Raw genomic sequence first — 23,940 nt, 5'->3', positions numbered from 1 at the left:
ATAAACCATATATCCACATTTTCCTTTCAGAGGGCTGCTTAAGATCTTAGAGAACTCTCTACTCTGCTGTACATCAAAAAAGCTGCTGAAAACCAACTGCACTACCGCATAGGGAATATGTCAAGCAGACCTTCTTTCTGTTCAGATAAAAAATGTTCTCTGAGTAGACATGCACTGTTAAAAAAGAGGTAACATTATAAAATACTTTGGGCTAAATCGGCATTCTCTTGATGGGATTTCCAGAACTCCTCCTTCCTATAGCCCTCTCAATCAGCTCCTGGTGCTTCATACCAATTTAACCCCTCTGTTGAGTTGTGCCAGGGGAAGTCTACCATTGGATCCTGTCCTTATGGTGCACACTTACACCCACTTACCAGGCACTAAGCCCCAAAGAATGCAAAATAGTTACTTCTAGACAGATATCTATAGGATGGTGCTGTAAGGCACCATCCATGCACATAGTGCATTTCCATTGCAAACATTAATATAGCAATGTGCTCATGTGAGGATCATTTCTCAGTTCTCAAGAATGTTTTGTTTAATCATATAGCAGTTTGAAATTTTTAAAAAATGTTTTAAGTTACTCTATGAAGATCATGAACTCAGAAATACAAGGTCAACATGGAATATCTGGAAGGTTTAATATTCTCTTGTTTTAAAAGGCACGGATATAATTCAAAAGCTCTGTTGTATTGCGCATTATCTCTTCTGTTATTGTTGTTATTTGAATGAGGAATAGAGTGGTTAGTATCTCTGCAAAACCATATACAGTGGTGCCTCGCACAACGGGCGCCTCATAGAGCGATGAATTCGCTCTACGAGGCCGTTTTTGCGATCGCAAATGTGATTGCAAAACGGTGCCCATATAGGTGGTAATTCACAGAGCGAAGGTCGGTAAGCTGCTTGCTTACCGACCTTCGCTTTGCGACCCGCCGATCAGCTGTCCGGCGCGTCCAAAATGGCCGCTGGAACAGCCGAAAGGGGCCGGGTCGCAGCGTTTTCGCGCCCTTGGTAAGCAAGGGGAGTGCGCGAAAACGCTGCGGAAGCCCCGAAATGGCTGCGTGCAACCATTTCGGGGCTTCCGGCAGCGTTTTCACGCGCTCCCCTTGCTTACCAAGGGCGCGAAAACGCTGCGCCCCGGCCCCTTTCGGCTGTTCCGGCGGCCATATTGGACCCGCCGGACAGCTGATGGCAGCCATTTTGGCACCCTCGTTGTGCGAGGGGAGGGCGCGAAAATGGCTGCTGGCCCCTGGGAAACATCGCACAACGGTGAGTATTCTTTGGCATCGGAATGCATTAAACGCTGTTTAATGTGTTCCAGTGCCTTTTTGTGTTCCGTAGTGCGATGTTTCCCACAGCGAAGGTTAATCCGGAACGGATTAACCTCGCTGTGGGGGGCACCACTGTAAATGTTTACTTAGTGAGACTTGCTTCCAAGTAAGCATTTAGAGGAATCTGGCCTTGACTTGCAGGATGTACAAAGGTGCTCAGTAGTAAAAAGGTAAAGGTAAAGGTTCCCCTTGATGATTTTTGTCCAGTCGTGTTCGACTCTAGGGGGCGGTGCTCATCTCCGTTTCCAAGCCATAGAGCCAGCATCTGTCCGAAGACAATCTTCCGTGGTCACATGGCCAGTGCGACTTAGACATGGAACGCTGTTACCTTCCCACTGAGGTGGTCCCTATTTATCTACTTGCATTTGCATGCTTTCGAGCCACTAGGTTGGCGGGAGCTGGGACAGCGACGGGCGCTCACTCCGTCACGTGGATTCAATAGTAGTGAAGCCTATATTAATGACAGAGGCTGTGATAGTATAGAAAGCACACAAGCTGTTTGCAGTATTTTATTAAAAAAATCTGCTCATAAATTGCTTGGCAGAGACATGAGCAACATGCCGTTAGCTGATCTAATTGCTCACATTATTATTTTTTTCCAAATAACCAGTGGGTCTTTTGGCATTTCAAATATAAATTGACTGATGCTCAGTTGTGTCTCTAGGTGATTATTTGCCCATCCTGCTGCACAGATGCAGACAGCCCTACATGTGGGAGCCATGTGTTTTGCTTGACAGATGTTGCAAGTTTTTAATCCCCAGGAAGTCTCATGTGGATTAAATCTCAAATCTCTAAACATTATTCTTAACTGCTGCAGTTAGGCTGTATAGGCCTCTGCTTTAGAACAGCTCATCATTTCAATGAAAGCAGGAAATAAACAGTCATCTGAAATTCTTGTCACTGAATAAAAAATCCACTGCTGAACAGACTCCTTCGCCCTCTGCCTTTTTTTTCTCTCCATGTAAAGAAATATTCCCCCAACACAAAATCATCAAACCTAAATTATTACCAAACCATCTCAAATGCAAATTCTCCAAGTCAACGTACCTGTAACCCTTCGATTGCCAGCCGGAGGATGGAAGGTGTTAGTTTGGAGGCTTGCTTGAATGAGAAATTACTCCAATCTATAATCAGAATGAAGCCATTTATCTGAAGCTCTTGATCTTCAATGAGAACTTCTAAAGACAACAGAATAGCCCGTAAAATGTCTACGAAAGAATTCCTAAGGATGGGATAAAAGAGAGAAGGAAAGTGTTGTTATCTGTGAACCACAAGAAATACAGGAATGCCATTTTAAAATGGGGGAGGGGGAAGCTATGCCATCCTTGTACAAAATCATTCACAAGGATGTGTAGTGCTTTTACTGGACCAAGAACATATTAGGTGAGCACAACTTTTGTGGTGGGGGGAGAAATGAAAATGTCCTCAAATTATCCCGATCAGATGTTGCAGTGTCAGGATAGTTTCTCTACAGAGATGGCAAAGGGCAATTCATCCTACATTGCCAGGGATGAGACCTGAACCTCAAACTGAAGCAACACATTTGAAGTTTCTATCTTGGGACATTACTTCAACACAGATAATGACAGCAAAATACAGCCAGGATAGTTTTTGGATTTTTCTGTTTATTCTCTTCAATCCTTCAAGTTCTGCAATGCCCAGCCTAGAGAAGCATCCTGATGGAATCAAAGCCCTTAATATGACTCCCTTTGATATTGATTAAAACAAATAGAAATATCCCTTTGATATTGATTAAAACAAATTGTTAAACTGCAATTCTGTGGTGCCTGAGAGTGTGTCCCAAGAAACTCCTTTGAATATTCCAAGAATTTGGGGGAATCTCCTTTTCTTAGGAAACAGAGTAAGTGCTTATGTATTCCTTACACAATAAAATATTGCAGCCCTCAAAGTGATGAAAGACTGCCATAATGTGTGATTTCCCTCACCTCCAAATCTTGCATTTTGCATGTTTTGTTTTGTGATTGGTCATTAGAATGTAATTATGAGCTTTGTCTGAACATGTAACAGCTAAGACATGCATCTTCGAGGAAGCTCTGTTGTCAGAAAGCAGTGTAATTGCCGGGAATACATATTCTCCGTAATGTATAATTTGGCCCTCAGTTGTAACTGAAGTTTATGCTTCATGAATGAATGAAAAATGTTTTGTTGGATTGTGGCATCTTACTGAGTCCATAAAGACTGAAATTGGGAGTAATACAAGCCTGGAATATATTGACAAGAAAGAACTATAAGAACTATAGCGGCATAACATTCAATAAATATGGGGTTTACTTATTTAACAGTAACCATGCAAAATACATTCAACATATCATCTGAAAAGGAAGATGAGAAGGGAGGGGGAAGGAACAGCAAGCAGTTCAGAAAAATATAATGCATGAAAGAACCACCAATTACTCAAAATAATTTAGGTTGTCCAAAGCCAAAATTGGGTCTGAAGTATGTGAGAAGATAAATTGTTGTGGAACAAATATATAATTTTATCAACTTGCACATAACCAAGGCAAACATAGCAATATGTGGACCATAACAGAAATCAGGAATAAGCATTGAAGACATTTTAGAATGTTGCATAGGAAACAAAAGTACACACCTAGCTCTGGCATATTCAGTAGCCTGAGTTATTAACCCTGACTACATCTCCCAGAATTCCCTAGCAAGCATGGCTACTTTATTCAGCTCTGGTAACAGCTATGCACTTAGAAGAAACAGACAGGCAGTATGTGCTCAGTGGCATCCATTATGTCACATGGGAAATCTACACCTTCCAGTTGAAAGTAGATTCCAGAGTTAAAGTCATTAAGCCCTGCAGATTTGAGAAGCCAAACCTTGCCTTGGTTTGGCTTTGCATTGATACAACTAAGAGGTCTCCGGCATACAATCTTTGTTCCACTTTACTGCCCAGATTGTGCACTGATCCTGCTACAAACATCTAGAAGACATTCCTGTTATTCCACTTTGTATTTATTTCAAAATTTGTGCATTTTTTCTTTGGGTCCCTTCCAAATTCATTGGTCTGTTTTTGTATCCCTTCATACAGGTGGGGAGAGTTTAGCATGATGGAACCTCCCAAACCTTCTAATGCTCATGAAACCAGGAAGGGTTTGCAAAGGTATAGAGCAGTGCTGGATGCTAGTGGTGGTGGTACCAACTGCAAGTGGTCTATTTCATCCCACAGTTGCTAGGTTTCCAACCTTCAGTAATGACTCCTGCCTGGGCTGCCACTGTTCGGCAGGTTTAGAACTCCCTGGATGCATGTGATAGCTCTATGAGCCACCACAGTTATCCACTCTCCACCTTTGGCTTCTGCCTGTTTGTTTGGAGTCCTGTGTATACATTTGGAAATACTGAGAAAGACAGATGGTTTCAGCTTTAGTGGGGCAGCCCTTCCTCTTGCTGGAGTCCAACATTCCCTTTTCATAGAGCTAAAAGCAGCAGCAGCAGCAGTAGCCATGAGCTGATGCACACAGCCCCCAACCCTTTCTCCTCTTACCCTCCCCAATATCTTTAGTTGGTTAGTACTAACTGTTGCTGCTGCTGGCAGTACTGACGAGTACAAGCAAAGCACTGAAACAATAAAGTTCCTCAGTGCCAGATTGTTAAATAGTTAGGAAGGAGTCTCATTAAGCCCTGTGAACTCCTGTCACCAAGCAATAAAAAAGAGCCAAAACCAGGCAGAAGTAATGCTGTATTTGGAAGACCACATGAGGCATCTTCACTAAATAGTGTCCCTCTATCTAACCCTGTCATTTAAAAAAAAAACCATTGTATGGGTAATCTATTTTGTTAATTTATACTGTTTTAGCTGTTTTGAAATGTTTTAATAGTTTCCATCCATTTTAAATTTGACATGTATGTATTTCAAGGGGTCCAAGACCGTAAAATAAAGATTGACTGATGGTATATAACATTAATATAAGAAAATATCATATAGGTAATCTATCTTATCACTTTATACTGTTTTAATCATCTTGAAATGTTTTAACTGCCTCCACTCATTTTAAATATTACATGTATGTATTTTAATGGGTCAGAGACCACAAATAAAGATTGTATTGTATTGTATTGTATTGTACTAAATAGTGAGAAGCATCGTATAATTCTGTTAATTAAAATAAAGCAAAACTAAAAAACAAAACAAAGCAAAAACGAAACTAACTCAGGAATCCAGTACCAAAAAATTTGCAAATTTCATGGATATGTCTAATGTAGCTCTTTAGTTCTGATCTATTTTAATAGATACCAAACACACCTTGTAGTTTCTGAGAGGAAGGTCATAGTGAATTTTGTAACAATACATTTTCTTCATGTGTACAGGCACCGAAGACAAGCAACTATCACAATATGTGTTGTGTCATGAGATATTGTCCAACAAGCAATGAAACCATCTTTGTGAAGATGAAGCAATGAAATCATCTTTGTGAAGATGATTAGAGATGGGAGTATTCGTATTCATATACGAATATCCCAGCACAGCTGGAGTTAATGAGGGTCCTACCTATGGGGCTGGACTATCCATTCATGCATCTGCCAGTGGTGGCCTCGTTCATCCTTCCAATCACTCCCAGAGCCCTGCTCTCTTCCTGTTCGGGTAGAGACTCGGCAGGCATGCAGAGAGACTCGTCCTCCTTCCCCTTGCCTGGAGTGGCTAATTGAGCAGGAAGAGAGCAGGGCTCTAGGAATGATTCAAAGGATGAGTGAGGCCACCACCGGCAGACTGTTCATTACCTCATTGGTACACACTACACCTGAAGAAGTATTTAACAGCTTAAATGAGTTTATGACATGGATTTTTTGAAATGCATTGGAACTAGCATAGACGGGGTAAAAGCAAAGTCTGGAAAGCTTGTATTCGCGAAGGCTTTCATGGCCGGGATCTAATGGTTGTTGTGGGTTTTTCGGGCTCTTTGGCCGTGTTCTGAAGGTTGTTCTTCCTAACGTTTCACCAGTCTGTGGCCGGCATCTTCAGAGGACAGCAATTTGCTGTCCTCTGAAGATGCCGGCCACAGAGACTGGCGAAACATCTGGAAAGCTTACTTGCAGCATGGATTAAGGAAATCATACCATTGCTGCATACGTAGGGATGCTCTAGTTGCTAAAAAAAAAATCAGAAAAACCAAAGCAGACCTCAAATGACTAATTCAACATTGTCAATTTTATAAAAAGCAAATCACTGAATTCAAGACTTGTTGAACAGCTTTGCAAAGATATGGACAGTGAATACCACCAACTTTTGCTTGACCGTGAAGCTCTTTGGCTATCATGAGGTAAAGTTTTGTTTTGTTTTTGGGAATTGAGAGATGAGATAAGATTATTCCTCATGGAGAAGGAATTTCACCTCAATGATCATTTGACAGATTTTTCCTGGTTAGGCAAATTCGCATATCTGCCAGATATATCACCTATTTAAATATGTTCAACTTAAATCTTCAAGGAGAAAGGGTTAGTTTTTTCAAGTTGACGACAAGATCAAAGCAATGATTAAAAAGCTGGAACAGTGGTATCATTGTCTTTCAAACCAAAACTATGAGACATTTTCAAACCTCATAAATGTTCTTGTTTTCACTGAGAAAAAGTCATCTGAGAGAACACATCACTTATCGCACAATACTTGGAAGATTTGGAGCATAGTTTTGGAGCAAAGTATTTTCCTGATGTAAGCATAAACTGGATTAGAGATGCCTTTTCAGTTAATGTGTATGAACTAGAGGGGTTCACAGAGAGGAAGACAAGCTCATAGAAATATCCATGGATGATACTCTGAAACTGCAGTTCAAGGAACAGTCTCTTCCAAATTTCTGGGCTCACCTAGAAGCAGATTTTCCAGAACTATTGAAGAGGACTATGAAAATATTGATGCCTTTTTACTTGTGAGAAAAATCATTCCCTGCTCTCATTTATCTTAAAATAAGTATAAAACCATTTGAAAAAAAAAATCTAGAGTCAGAACTCAGAATACAAGTTCCAGATATTAAGCCGAATATAACAAGGCTTGTAAGTGAAATGCAGCACCAGCCTTATTAATTATAATTATATGAGTACAATATGTTCCCTTTTCCCCACTTAACTTGTGTTTAATGAGGTACAATTTTGAACAACTTATATTCATGTTATTTTTTAGCTTTCATTTTCATGTGACTTTTCTATAGGTGTCCCATAATGATTTTGTGTTCTTGTAATTTCAGTTTTTCCAGCAAGAATTAAAGATGTTTTGGTGGTCAACAGCAACAAAATATATTTAAAGGGATCCATGGTAAACAATAGGTTAACAACTGCTGCTTTAGCCTCATTCATCGTTTATTGCACTGAGTCATATGATTTTGTTTACAGGTGTTCATGTCAGCAGTGCATTGGTCAAGGTATCATTACGTTGCTGACACTATTGATTTGGTCATAGCCAATAAAACTAAACACTACTGTGGGCAAATGAACCCTAAAACTGTGAAGGGAAAGAAGAAACAAAATGATATCAAGAACAGCAACAGTGGAAAAGTAGGAATGTATCAAAAGAACTACAGCAGAAGCAGTAGTCACACTGGAGGAGGTGATCAGGTGGGCAGCGGAGTCAGCAGCAGCAGGAAAACCTCTTAATGTGGGTTAAAAAAACCCCTAAGATTATGGTCCCATCACCTCCTGGCAAATAGAAGGGGAAGATATGGAGGTAGTGACAGATTTTACAGTACCTTCTTAGGCTTCATGATCACTGCAGATGGTGACAGCAGCCACAAAATTAAAAGACACCTGCTTCTTGGGAGGAAAGCAATGACAAACCTTGACAGCATCTTAAAAAGCAGAGACATCACCTTGCCGACAAAGCTCCGTGTAGTCAAAAGCTATGGTTTTTCCAGTAATGATGTATGGAAGTGAGAGCTGGACCATAAAGAAGGCTGACTGCTGAAGAATGGATGCTTTTGAATTGTGGTGCTGAAGGAGACTCTTGAGAGTCTGCTGGACTGCAAGGAGAGCAAACCTATCCATAATGAAGGAAATCAACCCTGAGTGCTCACTGGAAGGACAGATCCTGAAGCTGAGGCTCCAGTACTTTGGCCATCTAATGAGAAGAAAAGACTCCCTGGAAAAGCCCCTGATGTTAGGAAAGTGTGAAGGCAAGAGGAGAAGGGGACGACAGAGGATGAGATGGTTGGACAGTGTCATGAATTTGACCAAACCCCAGGAGGCAGTGGAAGACAGGAGGGCCTGGAGTGCTCTGGTCCGTGAGGTCATGAAGAGGCGGACTAAACAACAAAATTGAACACACGACTAAGATATTTATTTATTTTGATGTTTTGAAAACCTGCTCTAATATATTTATTACAAATTGACTGAAATCCAGTAGCAAGTTGCAATAGAATAGGCCCCACTGAAACAGTGGAGATTTGGTGAGTTCCATTGATTCATTGGGCCAACTCATGTTGCAGCTTACTACTGGATTTCTGCCATTGTATCGTAAATTTAAACTGATTTTCAGAAAAGCAGTTCTCTGCGTTTATACAATCTGCAGTTGTTTGCAACACTGAGAACCCAAAACCACTGCTTTCATGTATTCTCTTTTACCTTTAAATAAAATAATGTTCCTTTGAGTTGTGTAAGAATGATAATGTTTTGAGTGGAGGTTCTGCATGTACATTTGGAGCCTGTGGGGTCAACTGCTATGGGGAATCCAAATCCATTTTTCAACTAAACACAATAGGTAGGGAAATAAAACTCTGTTCCCAGGAAAGTTGGAACATTCCTACAAATGCTTTCTCAGATCTAGAAGTGTAATCTTATGTGGCACTACTGTGCAATTCACGGCCCGCAGGGATCTGTACTTTGGGGAAGTTAAACCCAGCTCCCCGTAGCCAGGGGAAATGGAGGATTATTTCTGTACCTACTCTGTGTCTAATCTCAACCCATAAAACTAGAAATCACCCCTGACACAGTGCCCAGCTTAAGTCACAAAATCACAACATGGACAGAACAGCAAAGCATATGATTTATCTCTTTATTTTTGTTTTAAAAAAACTTTTAATCTAGAAATTCAAAATGTTTTTCAAAATGCTTCAAAACTGTTTTTAGATGTGGTTTTAATTAAATTACATTTAAATTTAATGTTTTGGAACCTATATTTGGTACAATTAGGCTAAACTGTAGCAAAGAAAATGAAAGGAAGGAAAGACTTCCATTACAAAGAAAGGAACCAGACCTTCAGAAGACTTAATTTATCAAGACTGTAATCAGAATTTGTGGAGCACCCCTTGAGAAAACTGAAGGAATCTCATCACCACAAATCACATACCCCACTTCTTGACTTGACAACAACAATGCACAAAACATTTTGAAATGGAACTCAAAGATTTGATAGGTATTGATGTTAGTGCCTGCTCATGTCATATAATGGTACAACTGAAAAATAGAGGTGAAACATTCAGAATAACTATGCCTGATGGGTTTTCACTTCACCAAGAAGCTGAAAGTTGGAGATATTGTTAATATGATGTCAGAAACTGGTAGCGGAAAGTTAAGATTGCAATCCTATACACATTCGCATGGTTCTATGTCTTGAGCAAACGGAATGTACTTCTAACCAGATATGTACAGAATAGCACTACACTTCTTTCTTGAATTGCATGGATCTGAACAGCAGTTTTGGTTATATACATATTTTTAAATAAAGATTCCAATAAATAAATAAATAAAGATTCAATAAAAGAATTTAATAAATCCTGTGCTCCTGGCTTACCAGAACCCCATGAGTTCAATACAGAAGGTGTCAAAGTGATCTAATTACCCCCAAAACCCACATCTGTAACTGAGCCTCTAGATCAGGGGCTCATAAGGACCTTTAAGGCTCATTACACACAATACTGTAGTGAAAGAATTATCACACAATGAAAGAGAACCCTGATAGAACTGTTCTCTGTGTGTGTGTGTGTGTGTGTGTGTGTGTGTGCGCGCGCGCACGCACGTGTGCATGCCTGTGTGTTTTTGTGAATCAACTGTTTATGCTTTGTTGTTATGCTTTTTGTTGCATAAGAATTACACATGAATTTTGAACCAAACAGGAGTTTGGTCCCCCTGGTCTTAGCACTGTTGAAGGGAGAAGTATATTTACATTCTTACCTGTCTGCCCAATCAAAGAGAGGAAGTGGATGAAACTTTTGAAAAACAAATTGCAGGTTTTTCAAAGAGATACGACATAGTGGTGATGGGAGATTTCAATTATCCAGATATATGTTGGAAGGCAAATTCTGCCAAGTATGGTCCTTCCAAGAAATTCCTGGCTTGTGTGGCTGATAATTATCTCCTACAAAAAGTGGAGAAAGAAACTAGAGGATTTGCTGTCCTTGATTTGATTCTGACCAACAAAGATGACTTGGTGGGGGAAGTGGCAGTAAGGGGAACTCTAGGGGACAGTAACTATGTCGTTCTAGAATTCTTGATTTCAAAGGAAATGAAAGCAGAGTGTAGCCACACACGTCTGCTGGTTTTTAAAAAGCCAATTTTAATTTATCCTCAGAACAAGGATAATTATGTTCCCATGGCAGGAGATCCTAACAAGAAAAGGAGTCCAAGAAGGGTGGGAGCTTCTAATAAAAGAAATTATAAAGGCACAACTACAAACAATTCCAACAAGAAAAAAGGTGGGAGGTGGCAAAAAAGGCTGTGTGGCTTCACAAAAAGCTCAAGGAGGACCTAAAAACCAAAAAAGACATGGAAATAGATAGAAGGCCAGGCCACCAACGAAGAGTGCAGACAAGTAGCAAGGAAATGCAGGGATGGCATTAGGAGGGCAAAAGCTGAGAATGAGCTGGGGCTAGCTAGAGACACTAAAAGCAATAAAAAAGCATTATTCAGGTATGTGGAATAGCAAAAGACAAACAAAAGACATAGTGGCACAGCTCCACAATGGAGATGGAAAAGTAATAACAGAGAACAAAGAAAAGGCAGAGGTGCTCAATTCCTATTTTAGTTCAGTCTTTTCCCATAAGACAGACTATGAACTTCCAAACAAATTGGAAATGCAAGTGGGGGATGGGATGGCAGCTGGAGATAGATAGTCAAGGAATACCTTACCACCTTGAACAAGTTCAAATCTCCAGGGCTGGATGAACTGCATCCGAGAGTACTGAAGGAACTGGCTGGAGAACTCTCTGAACCGTTATCCATTATTTTCTTGAAATCATGGGAAACGAGTGAGGTGCCAGAGGATTCGAGGAGGGCCAATGTTGTCCCTATCTTCAAAAAGGGCAAAAAAGAGGAACCTGGGAACTACAGGCCAGTCAGCCTGACATCAATCCCAGGCAAAATTCTGGAACAGATAGTAAAGCAGTCATTGTGCAAGCACCTAGAAAACAATGCAGTAATAACTAGAAGCCAACACATTGACTTCAGCAAAGCTTTTGACAAAGTGCCCCATGATATCCTGAGTAGCAAGCTAACTAGGTGTGGGCTAGATAGATCAAGTGTCAGGTGGATACACAATTGGCTACAGAATCATACTCAGAGAGTGATGATTAATTGTTCCTTCTCTAACTGGGAGGAGGTAATTAGCTGTGTACCCCAAGGCTCAGTCCTGGACCCAGTGTTCTTCAATATTTTTATTGATGACCTGGATGAGGGAGTTCAGGGAATGCTTATCAAATTTGCAGATGCTACCAAATTGGGTGGAATAGCTAATACCCTAGAAGACAGAAACAAAATTCAAAATTACCCTGATAGAATGGAGCACTGGACCGAAAGCAACTGAATGACATTCAAAAGGGATAAGTGCAAAGTACTGCACCTTGGAAAAAGAAACCAATTGCACAGTTACAAGATGTGGGAATACCTGGCTCAGCAAAACTACAAGAGAGAAGGATCTTGGAATTGTCGTAGATCACAACCTGAATATGAGCCAGCAGTGTGAAGTGGCTACAAAAAAGGTAAATGCTATTTTAGGCTGCATTAATAGAAATATAGTTTCCAAATCCTGCAAGGTGCTAGTCCCCTTCTATTCAGCACTGGTTAGGCCTCAGCTTTATTGTGTCCAGTTCTGGATACCACACGTCAAGAAGGATACTCACAAACTGGAACTTCAGAGGAGGGTGACAAGGATGATCAGGGAAACCAAGCCCTATGAGGAAGGGCTGAAAGAATTGGGCATGTTTAGCCTTGAGAAAAGAAGGGTGACGGGTGATATGATAAGAATGTTCAAGTATCTGAAAGGCTGTCATACAGAGAAGGGGCAGGATCTGTTCTCGATCATCCCAAAGCACAGGACATGCAACAATGGACTCAAGTTAAAGGAAGCCAGATTTCAGTTGAACATCAGGAAAACTTCCTAACTGTTAGTGCAGTATGCAGTGGAACCAGTTACCTCAGGGGTTGGTGAGTGCTCCAACACTGGAGGCATTCAAGAAAAACTTAGATAATCACCTGGCAGATATGCTTTCATTGTATTCCTGCATTGAGCAGGCAGTTGGGCTTGATGGCCTTGTAGGCCCCTTCCAACTTCACTTTTCTATGATTCTATGGTGTGTGTGGGTGGGGTGGTAAAAAATCATCCCTCGAAGCACACAGCTGTCAGACAATTTTGTTACACACTCCACTGACAATTGGTTGTATTTATTGTGAAAATCAATCAGTTGTAAAAATGGCTAGCCATAAACAAACCATCAGTGAATTTCACCTTTGGTGATGATGAGAGACAATGTGGTATAGCATTCAGTGATGAACCTGGGGCAAGGAAATCTGGATTCAAATTCTTCATGAGCCATGAGTTGGGAGCCAAAAGCCAACTGTTGGTCTCAAATAGAGGAAACCCACTGAATGGTGGGTGAGCACTTAGGTAAATCTTACCCAGTAGGTCTACTCTAATTAAGACTAGGAATTTGATTGAGAGTCTTTGAGTAAGTCACTAACTTGTAAAGACTTACTGTACATACTCTGCCATAAGCATCTTGAATAAAGCATGAGATACAGAGTAAAGCTATAAACATGTTGTGTAACATCCTCAGAATTGTAGCATCCGATTGATTGCCCCACCCAAAGTAATGTTTTTCAAAATGAGTTTATAGAGAAGTACATTGTCTAGCTCCTTCAGAGCATATTCAGTGATAGTCAGTGTAACAGCTGCCAGAGTAATGCTGTCAAATTGCTTCATAAGAGCCCAGAATGCCCAGTAGATAGCTTCTAAATTGGTGCTAAAGTTTAAGATATAATAGGAAATCCTGCTGAATGTTTGTGTAGGAGAGATCACCAGAACTTGCATAACACACCATTTTCTCTTCCCAGCAAAAGAAATGGGCTACAGGTAACAAAACACCATTTTGGCTGGTACTGCCAGAAAGAAATATACAAAAGTGGGGCAGACAGATGGAGCTATAAACTGAAGGCACCTGGGGGGATATGGGAGTGTCTCTTAGGAGAAATCTCATATGAGATGAAACAGTAGCTCCTCTAGAAATATCAATGGCTCTTTCCTCCACTTCTGCCATACGTGCATATTTATAAATAAACCAAATATTACAAAAGTACTATGAGTGTTCTTTCTTGTTAAAACCAAAACCCTGCAGCAGGCACTGCTCTGTAAATGCTGAAATATATAACAATACAAAGACTTCAGTAGGGATCTGAAGTATCAAGTTAATGTTTTCTAATTAAAGATAGCCTCTCATGTGTTCTGTGTTCTGTTACTGGTCTCTTAGGATATAAACAGAAGCAATCAAAACCAATGCCTCACAACCACAGATGTCTTTAATAATTTATTCATCCCTGGTGAAACCCCAAATGAGTAACACCTACTGTAAACCTAGCCGGAGGAAGTGGTGTGATATATAAGTGACTGCAAAGCAGAGGAGACTGTTGAACTGCAAACGACCAAGTTCATTCAGTCCAAGAGGCAGAGTGCTAAAGATCTGATATGAAGCATGGGAGATTTTAAGTGCAGTAGAGAGACAGAATGTGGAGGGAAGAACACAAGGCAGAGGAAAAGGCACTATGGACAGGATGGTCAACAGAGTTTTCATGGGGAAATTCTTTTTATGTTTTCTCCCCTTATTATGCATTCATTATGTAGATAATACTTTTGTAAGAATGGAGGAAAAGCTGTGCTGGATCAGATCATAGGCCTGCCTAGTCCAGCATCTTGTTTCCAGCAGCATCCAATCAGATGCCTATGAGAAGTTGTGATCTGAGTAAAAAAAATCCCCTTTCTTGTTGTTGTGTTTCCCAGTGACTGGTCACTTGGAGACTCACTGCCTCCAAAATTGGAGGTACTGTACAGCACCAGAACTAGCAACCAACAGTAGCTGTATCCTCTATTAATTTGTCCTTTCACCATTTAACTCTATCCTAGGAAATATTTCCTGGTTTTTTTTACCTTTGTCTGCTGATATCCACATAAGAATGCAATAAGTTATTTTTTTTAATAATAACTATAATACTGATAATTTCAGGGGTTTCCATCAGGTGAGGCCCTTATTTCATCGAAACAGATTTGCACCATATGCCTATTTTTGGTTCCTGTTGTTTCATCTTTGCCAGCAGCTTCAGATGAAACTCATAATACAGCTTCTAAACGTGAGTATAAATAATGTGCAGATACTAACCAGAATGGAGAAAGATCCCAGACACCAGCTAGAAAACACACTGAAAAGACTGTACATGTAGACTTCAGTCAAATCTGGCTCAAATCATTTTACTATCTGAGGGCAAAGAGAATATGACACCTGCTTCTGTTCCACGTGCGCAAGCCACCTGGAAAGACAGCCTTACTTCTCATACTGGCATAAACATAGAATCATGCTTTCTATATCAAATGCTATCTCACATGTGGCATGCTCAATTTTGTAACTAATGTAAAGAGGTTAACATATAAGCACTCTGAAGTCTTAATCAGGTATTCACTTGACTGTGTGAATAGAACTAAATTAATGGTAGGGGAAGAGATGGCCACCTCAACCCTGGCTCCCAGAACGTTTGCTTGAATGCAGAAATGGTCCATCCATTAACTCTATATGGAACTGGATAAACATATTCATCCAAACGTAGTTGCAGTTTCATCTCTGTCTCCAATATGCTAAGGCCTAACTTGCTTCTACTGGCTATATCTAGTGTTCCAGGTTTGATTGTTGGGTTCAAGGAGAAAGAACTTGAAATCTGAAAGCATTCTTTATCTTGGTGGTTCTTAATCAGTGGGGATTTTGGGCGAGATCTGCATATTCAATATTAAACCTTTTATTTGGAAAGCAGGGGGGAACAAGTTATCCTATTGCTTTCTTACTACTCAGCTTGCATCCCCATAGGAGTCACACTAATAATAATAATAACCATGTTATGGAGATAATTCTGACATGGTGACTAGAGATGGTCATGAACCAGTACAATAGTAGTTCATGATGGTTCACAGTTCATTAGTGTCCACCAACCATGCAGAACGTTTTTTAAAAAAACAAACTGGTTCATAGTTCATTCACTTCAGGCCCCTCTCTAACTGAAGGTGGACTTTCTGTACCCCTCCATGGGCCTTAGCAGCTACCCTTCTCACTCTGGGCCTCCTCCTCCCCTCTGCCATCACTGTACTGCCTAGCTGAGTAGGACAGAAGGCTGCCCGGGGCCTACGTCCTGCCCAAGTGCTTCCTGGAAAGCTTAAGGTAGTTCCTTGAGGGTTCCCTCTATATATAGCCCAATGGGCAGCACAACTACACTTCCCACAATACCATAAGCTACTCAGGAAACACTGTCTGGGGAACATAGGCCTCAGCTATTGTCCTACTCAGCTGGACGGTGGCAAAGAGGAGGGGGCGAGGAGGAGGAGGGGCCCCGGAACTGGTAAGGTAGGTGCTACCGCCCATGGAGAGAGGCTTTTGGTGGGGTGATGAAGCAAAATGGTTTTCCAGTCCCTTCCATTGGAGGCACTCAACAGTATAAGCAGGGAGTTACTGGCTTTCCTTTAATAATCTTAGAGCTGCAGAGCTGGAAGAAACTTTTGTGTCAGTTGCATTGTAGTGTAGTGTTTGCTCTGTGTGGATGATGTTGTACATTCCCCTACACCTTCCCCATCAAATTTGCCATGCCCCCACCACAAAACTAGAAACGTAACTTTTCAAAGGACAGAGCTACATTAAGTGCAAGGAGAGTGATAATGGTCCACCTCTCCCCTCTTCTTTCAATCAAAAAGCAACTTTCCCATCAGCATCTTTGAAGAATAGCCTCAGAGCCTTATGTTCTTCAAAAGTGGGCATGGATTTTAAAAAACTTGACAAACGTCAGTCTATCGTGTGGGCTTGAGATTCAAAGAAGAAAACATAAGGATTTATTTGACCTACGGACCTATTATCCCAAATGTATTATCCTTTTAAAGCTATTTTTGACTTTATCATCCAGCCATATCAGGCACCACTGTTTCATAAAGTCCCTTCATTTCCATGGAGTACTTTGTTATGCAGAATGCAAAACTGCAGTTCGAGTAACACAACCTCAAAGTCCCTTCGGGTGTGTATTAATGAGGGCCTCACTAGACAAGATGCCAATTCTGTTACCTTGAAGCACTACATCCTCAACAGGACAAGAACATGAGCTTGCCTCAATCCACACTTGACAAATTAGCTTGCTTTTGTTTTGTAATTGGTCAGTTGGGAGACGGAGGGGCTTTGTTTGCAAGTCCAATGTTTCAGCACAGTAGCACTGCCTTTTTAAACCTGGGCTGGCATATTTTACTAGAATGTCACCTGCTAAGTCCTACACAATTCTCGTCTATATTCTTGTGAATCTAGACGGTTCAAAGTAAGCAAACAGAATACAGGCATTCCCTGTAATTTTGTATTGTCCAACATCACTATCCACTGTTCCTAGTTAGACCATCTATTAACTAAACAGCCTACAGATGTCTGGAACTCTGTACCACTAAAGAGTCCAGCTATTATATGGTCATCCCCCTGCCCGATCTAGTCTTTTCCTCATTCTCTGGTGTTACACAAATCCAAGATAATTTATTTGTGTTACAATAGTATTACATGAGCAGTTGTTTAGTTATTATTTTCTTTGCATTAAGAAGGTAATTCAGTAAGCAAGATGATCTAAGTAACCCAGAGCTTAGAAAACTTCCCCCTTTTTTGACTATGACACCCATATTCCTCCAGCCAGGAAGTTCTTCCATGAATCCTGATGAGAGTACCGGACTTGGGCTGGTGAAAAGGCCAAGGTTCAATTCTATGCTCAATGGCAAAACGTCTTGACTGATTGTCCTGACTAACCTTTAGAAAAGAGACAAGAAAACTATGGCCTTCCCAGACAGACTAACTTATCACTGACCATGCCAGCTGTGGATGATGGGAAATGGAGTTTCACAACAACTGGAGATCCAAAAATCCTATCCTCTTGCATTAGAGCAATCCCCCTGTGATGTGTGTGCATTTTTGGCCTGGATCAGGTGAAGAATCTGAGAGAGAGTTAGGACACAAAAGATGGAGACCAACAAAACCCAGAGGAACTATGGGACTTTGTATTTCTAGCTAGAAGCCCTCCTTGTGAGAGATTCAACTTTTGAACTGTTAATGTTTTGAACTAAGTTGACAAAAATCATCTGCTTCTGGGAGTAGAGTGAAGGGGATTAAGAAGACCCTGGTATGAAAATGCTCCTGAGCAAAGCAGATTCCACACCTGTCCACTAAGTGATGGAAGACATGTTAAGCATTCCATACTTCACAATAAGTGATAAGGACCATGTATCTTGGGGCAAACAAAGGAATCTCTACTGTGCATGCCCTGTGAGCAACCTGAGACAAAGAAATGTCTTTTACGCATGCTCTATTTAAAAAAATGCCCAAATAGAATATAAGAAGAGGGGTCTGGGAAAACATTAGTCTGTCTGTCTGCTGAGACCAAAAGGCTTTTAGAACCAACTACCCTTTTTTTGGAACTTGGACAGTGCAGATAAATAATTCTCTCTTTGGTGAGTATGTATGTGGTGTGAATGTGCTGAATGCATGAAACCCCTTTATTTAGAATTGTAATCAATAGGTAATAAAGTATATTCATTTTACATTTATTAATGTGTCTTGTGAGGTCCTTTGCTGTTTAATATTGTTCTTCTTGGGATACAAAAGAACCAGTAGTCACCCTTTTATGACACCCCCTCTCTCATTGTATTTTAGAGAACATGTCTGAGAGAAAGATTCCTCCTTATCTGATTATTTGATGTGTGTCTTTCACAAGAAGATTTGGTTCTGAGCAGCCACACATACCCTGTTTACCCGAAAAGAAGACAAGGTCTTATATTAATTTTTGCTCCAAAAACTCATTAGGGCTTATTTTTAGGGGATGTTTTATTTTTTCATGTACAAAATTTACATTCAAATACAGTGGTGCCTCGCTTAGCTATTGCCTCGTTTAATGATGTATTTGCTTAGTGATAAGGTTTTAGGAGCGATCTTGCGCTCCGTTTAGCGATGTTTCCAATGGGGGAATTTCGCATAGCGATGTTCGGGACCTTGCTTCGCTTAGCAATGACAGTTTAGGTCCCCCTGTTTCGCTTAGCGATGTTTTTGACAACTCCGTTTTCGCTATTTTTAAAAGGTGTTAAATTGTTTAAAAAGGGTTTAGAATGCTTGAAATCGTTAGTGCACTTAATAAACCCTTTGTTAACCAAATTTGGCTTCATTCTGACTCTTTTTGAATTTTTGGTGATTTTTTTTCTCCCACATTGAAATGCATTGGAAAGGTTTCAATGCATTCCAATGGGGGAACCGTGTTTCACTTAACGATGTTTCCTATGGCGATTTTCGCTTAAGGACGGCAATCCATTCCCATTGGAACGGATTATCCGGTTTTCAATGCATCTCTAGGGGAAAACGCGTTTCGCTTAGCGGTGTTTTCCCATAGCGATGAATTTTTTTGAAACCAATTAAAATCATTAAGCGAGGCACCACTGTATAGTCATGTCATCTTCTGGTTGCTTCACAATGGTGGAGGGCGAGGTTTCACTCAAGTAGGGCTTATTTTTGGGGTAGGGCTTATATTACAAGCATCCTGAAAAATTATATTAGCTCTTATTTTCAGGTTAGGTCTTATTTTCGGGGAAACAGGGTACTCTCTTAGATGCAACCACAAGCAGGGCAATGGACAGTTTTCTCTGTCTCTGTGCTCCTGCAATACCTGACCTGGTACAGCAAGACATCTTTTATTCAGCATTCTGGTTCCCTCAGATCAGTCAGGGGACACAGAAAAAGCCTTTGCAAAGAATGTGAGGACTGGGAACACATTTGGGCATTCTGTGGGCAATGACGGCACTCTGCCAGCTGATCCTTCCACTCTGGAAGCACGATTGTATTGTTTGTAATGAAGAAGACATCTCATCACTCCATATAGCAGTGGTAGGCTCCACACAGCTAACAGACAGAATTGCGGAGCTGTCATCCTTGTAGGGGAATGTGCTGCTATTGCCCCCACCCAACATTAAGAGTAGAAGTCAGGAGAGCCTATTTATATATTGGGAGGCTGCAGAAAGTTAGGCTGACAAACGATAGCAGTGATGCTGAGGCTCTATAGTAGGGAGGGGCTGAAACGGAGTAGCCAAACACATGTTCTGTATGAAGAAGATCCCCAGTATCTTCCATGGGGCTCAGAAATGACCCTGCCTGAAACTCTGGACCGCTGCAGCCAGTCATATAAACAATATCAGTAATCATACTCATAGGGATGTAACTGTATGCTTATTTCTTTCTTGCAGGTGAGAGCAGGAACTGTTAAAAGTTTTATTCTCTCAAGGCATGATTGCAAGTTTTTTTGTGCAAATAAAGTGGAAGTGATTTTTGCACAAACATCCATATTTTGCACACAGCATCTTACATTTTGCATTTAAACATTTGCCTTTTGCACAAGCAAAAAGTGTATTTTTTGCCTAAAATGCAATTTTAATGAAAAATGTAAGTATGCAAAAATGGTTTTTAATGTCTTTGCTGTTGTGAAAACTGCTGCTGACAAAAGAAGTGTCAGGCTTTATGTTGTCTGTAGGAGTGAAAAATTTTGCCAGTTTTTTTCAGTGGGATATCTTGAAGTCTCAAGGCAGCTTTTTGTGTCAAGGGCAAAAGCACCAAAATGTAGTGCTCAATATATCTTTACTATCTCAGTATAAGGCAGCTCCTGATGTCTCTATGTTGATTTCTTTCAAATTTGATTATTTCTTCAGCAGTATGAAATCTAGTTAGTAAGGAGGTCTCCCTAGGTTCAAAGCACATGCTCAGAGAAATGTATTTCTCAAAGTGTTCTTTCAAGTAATGGAAAAGCTGTAATTGGGAAATGACATTAAAGGGGGAAGGCAAACATGTCATCTGGATTATCTCTAGACTGCAAACATGGTGGTTTCCTTTGTGCATCTAATTCCAGAGTCACACATTGCAAAGCAGATACTGTTGCTTAGGAGAAGACATTGAAAGAGCAGGAAGGACACATTCCACTGAATATATGCCTTAGCAACTGAAGTTGCCTTGGGTCTTGTTTAAGAAGAAAGGCAGGATAAAAATATTTTAAATAAATAAATAAACTGCCTGTCCACAATGGCATATACATATGGCATATGGATCACTGATGGCATAGTTTGGTTCGGGGTGCGGGCAGAGACCTCATTTGCAAGTGTTTCTACTTAGAATGGTCAATCCTTCCCCTTTAAGAGCTGCCACACACCTTTCTAGCTCAGTGGCAGGGCATGCGTTCTTTTTTGACATTCTTGTTGTTTAGCCTGGTGATAGCAGCCCCCAGCAGCTTCTGCCATCATGGCTGCAGATTATGAGGGAGGACAGAGAAAATAGGGAGGGAATGAGGGAAAGGAAGTGGGGGGGGAGATAGAAAACAGAATGGCAGAGGGTGAGAGGAGCAACATAAAATAAATAATTTCACTTCCCCAACCACACAATCACTTCCCCAACCAGACAATCAGGTAGTTCACAGCTGATCAGGCTGCAAGGGGCCATTTACTGCTGGGATGGGAGTACCACACCAAATGGCACATTGCTTCTGCCCCCCCCCCACTTCAACAGACTCTTTGTAGACAAACTCAACCCACGTCCAAAACAGACAGGCATAGACTCTCACACATACTCCTCTGGCAATATCACATATGCCTTCCTTACATAGAAGGGAAGCAAAAGCAGAACTCTTTCTGTCTAGAAAGGATAATAGAGAAATGCTTGTCAACCAAGACGTAACAATTTTTTTCTTCACATTTGAGAGGAAATCTAGGGCAATCTCAAATTGCTATTTCCCATACCTTCTTGGTGTATAGAACAAACTATGTTATCAAGGGAAAAATGATTTGAGATTGCAGTGGATAATTAAGAATGGTTAGTATCAAAACAGAGTCTTAATATTCAGCTGTTTATTTAAAGCACCCTCTCTCATCTGGCCCCCTCCCAATGTGTTCAGTTACAGTCCCACCACCCCAATAAGTATGCCCATGTTAGCTGGGGTTCAATATATATAAAGAGGATACTAGCTTCAGGAAGGCTGGAGAATTTTCTACTATGCTCGACTATGGTACTGTTTCACTGTTGAACTGAATTTTACAGACAATTGTTTGCTTCAAATATTTTCATTTGCTTTAAGGAAAGAACTCTGAACTGCTCACAATTAGTTAAAAACAAAACAGCATAATGGCACAATACAGACAGTAAGGATAATTAGGAAATAGTAAAAGCAACTTTTTAAAAAAATGCCTGCTGAAATAGATGGGTTCTTCAGTGTTTTATAAAAACAAGTACAGCTAGATTAAACCAAATGTCCTTTGGGCCTGTATTGAGGCCCCTAGAGAACTGCTCTGAATTTTGGTAAGCAATGAGCAAAGGAACTGTCAGTCACATTTGTTCTGGAGGACAAGATGTAGTGCTGAGTGCATCAAGTTTTACCCTTGTCTTAATAAAGATGGAATATGGGAGGAATAGCAAAGTACAACTTTTTTGCCGCATGGAACCTTCCAAAGATATTATTGAGGACCCTGAGCACCCCCATACCACAATTTCCCTTGACTGAGGGAGGAGGATGGCGAAAAAAATGTCATTTTCTGCTCAGGGTTGTCTCTACTCATTTGCCATAAAATGCTAGGCCACTCATCCCCTGAAAAGTCCCCCCACAATAAAATTTGAAGCTGAATTTTGGGAATTGGAACTACCATTTAGAAAGAAAATAATGATGATAATGTAGCCCATGGTGAGACCTGGAAAATTATATCTTGCTCCTTCAAAGTTGCCCACACCAGTCAAAAGGTCTGTGAATTCCATGGGAACCATGATCTTTGCATAAAAATTACACACCTGCTCTTGCTCGACTCAGAAGCTAAGCAGGTTTGGGCTTTTTAGCACTCTAATGGGAGGACTCCAGGGAATACCAAGGATTTCAGGTAGATATCCTGCCTGAAGCCCCTGTCCAGGTTGATCCCAATGGGCTAGATGGAGCAGTGGTCTAACTCAATAGGAGGCAGCTTCCTGTGTCCTGATTTTACTTCTGGTTGGTCCTTCTTGATCTTTGTCCCACAATGGAAAAAAAATCCTGAAGTAATTTCCAAGAAGTAGAAGTAATCCTAGAGGCAGAATAAGGATGGATGAAGTTTGACTCTCCTGATATTTTTAGACTGTTAATTCCTACCTGCCCTCACTAGTGTATTCATTGATTAACCATCCTAGGTGTTGGAATCTTAACAACATCTGGAGGATTACATCTTGCCCACCCCTGAATTAGAAGAAGAAATATCTTTACAGCATCTGCTCTATAGAAATATGGAAAAAAAACGGGCCTTGTGGCCACTTATTTATCTTGGAAGTCTTTTAATGAGTTAGTTTAAGATTTATTTTCCTAGTGTTCATCAGTTAAGAACTGACACAAAAATCTAATTTCAACATTTATAAAGTGTAAGACAGCAAACTTATAAATTCTTCAGTGAATTTTATTGTTGCCCATTCTGACTGTAGAAACTAAAACTACCTCCCCCTTTTGGCATGTTTTCAAGAACTTCTACAATGCACAGACAAGAAGTGAAGAGAAACAAAAATAATCACACTGAATATGGATGCTGTATGGAGGTGGGAAGCGTTGTTGTTTTTCGGACTACAATCCACTGTGACTATGCTGACTTTGGAATTCTGGGTGCTGTAGTCCCATCTCTTATTCTAGTACAGTGGGTGGCTTGATTCATTTTGCCTGAGTCTTCTCAGGAAGAAGCTCAGTAACAAACATAATCAGTTGGAGAAGATTATGTTGTAAAACCACTGAGGTTTTGAGGATATTTTGGTTTCAGTTTAGCTTCTTGGATTCCTTAATCTTTTCTTTCATGTTCTTGCTATTTCCTGGTTTAGTCAGCTACTTTCAAATCATTGCTTTTTGACAGGAAGCAGCATAAGGAACCATCTGTTTGGCCATTCTGTTTCAGACTGCACATACACAGCAGGACTAGAACACCCATCTTAGAGGACTAACAACAACTGCTCAATGGACAGGAGACAACAGACATGTCAGGCATCCTGTAGATTCCATTCAACTATCTTCATCAAATGATCTTGTATCCTGCTACAACATTTTACATTACAATGAGTTAGTTTCTACAGCCGGATGAAGAGAGAGTTAATTTTGATTACCTGATTGA

The 23,940-nt window shown here is 40.6% G+C and overlaps 1 protein-coding gene and 1 long non-coding RNA gene across 4 annotated transcripts in view; one reads left to right on the top strand and one right to left on the bottom strand.

Annotated features, from left to right (window-relative positions):
- Window positions 1-23,940, bottom strand: part of CLVS1 (clavesin 1) — an 85,074-nt gene that overhangs the window by 48,237 nt on the left and 12,897 nt on the right. For both annotated transcript variants that reach the window (XM_020811626.3, XM_078393781.1), the window contains exon 3: window positions 2,379-2,553. In XM_020811626.3, the coding sequence (XP_020667285.1) occupies window positions 2,379-2,553 (175 nt within the window). The remainder of the gene's footprint in view (window positions 1-2,378; window positions 2,554-23,940) is intronic.
- Window positions 1-23,940, top strand: part of LOC110088970 (uncharacterized) — a 57,128-nt gene that overhangs the window by 29,761 nt on the left and 3,427 nt on the right. Inside the window, exon 5 of one of the 2 annotated variants that reach the window (XR_012086895.2) lies at window positions 7,535-7,607. The exons of the other annotated variant lie outside the window; for it this stretch is intronic. This is a non-coding gene — a long non-coding RNA (uncharacterized LOC110088970). Of the gene's footprint in view, window positions 1-7,534; window positions 7,608-23,940 lie in introns of those variants that run through there. 2 annotated transcript variants of the gene reach the window in all.

This window comes from Pogona vitticeps, chromosome 4 (assembly GCF_051106095.1).
Source record: "Pogona vitticeps strain Pit_001003342236 chromosome 4, PviZW2.1, whole genome shotgun sequence".
NCBI lineage: Eukaryota > Metazoa > Chordata > Lepidosauria > Squamata > Agamidae > Pogona > Pogona vitticeps.
This window is presented reverse-complemented; position numbering and strand designations above follow the sequence as displayed.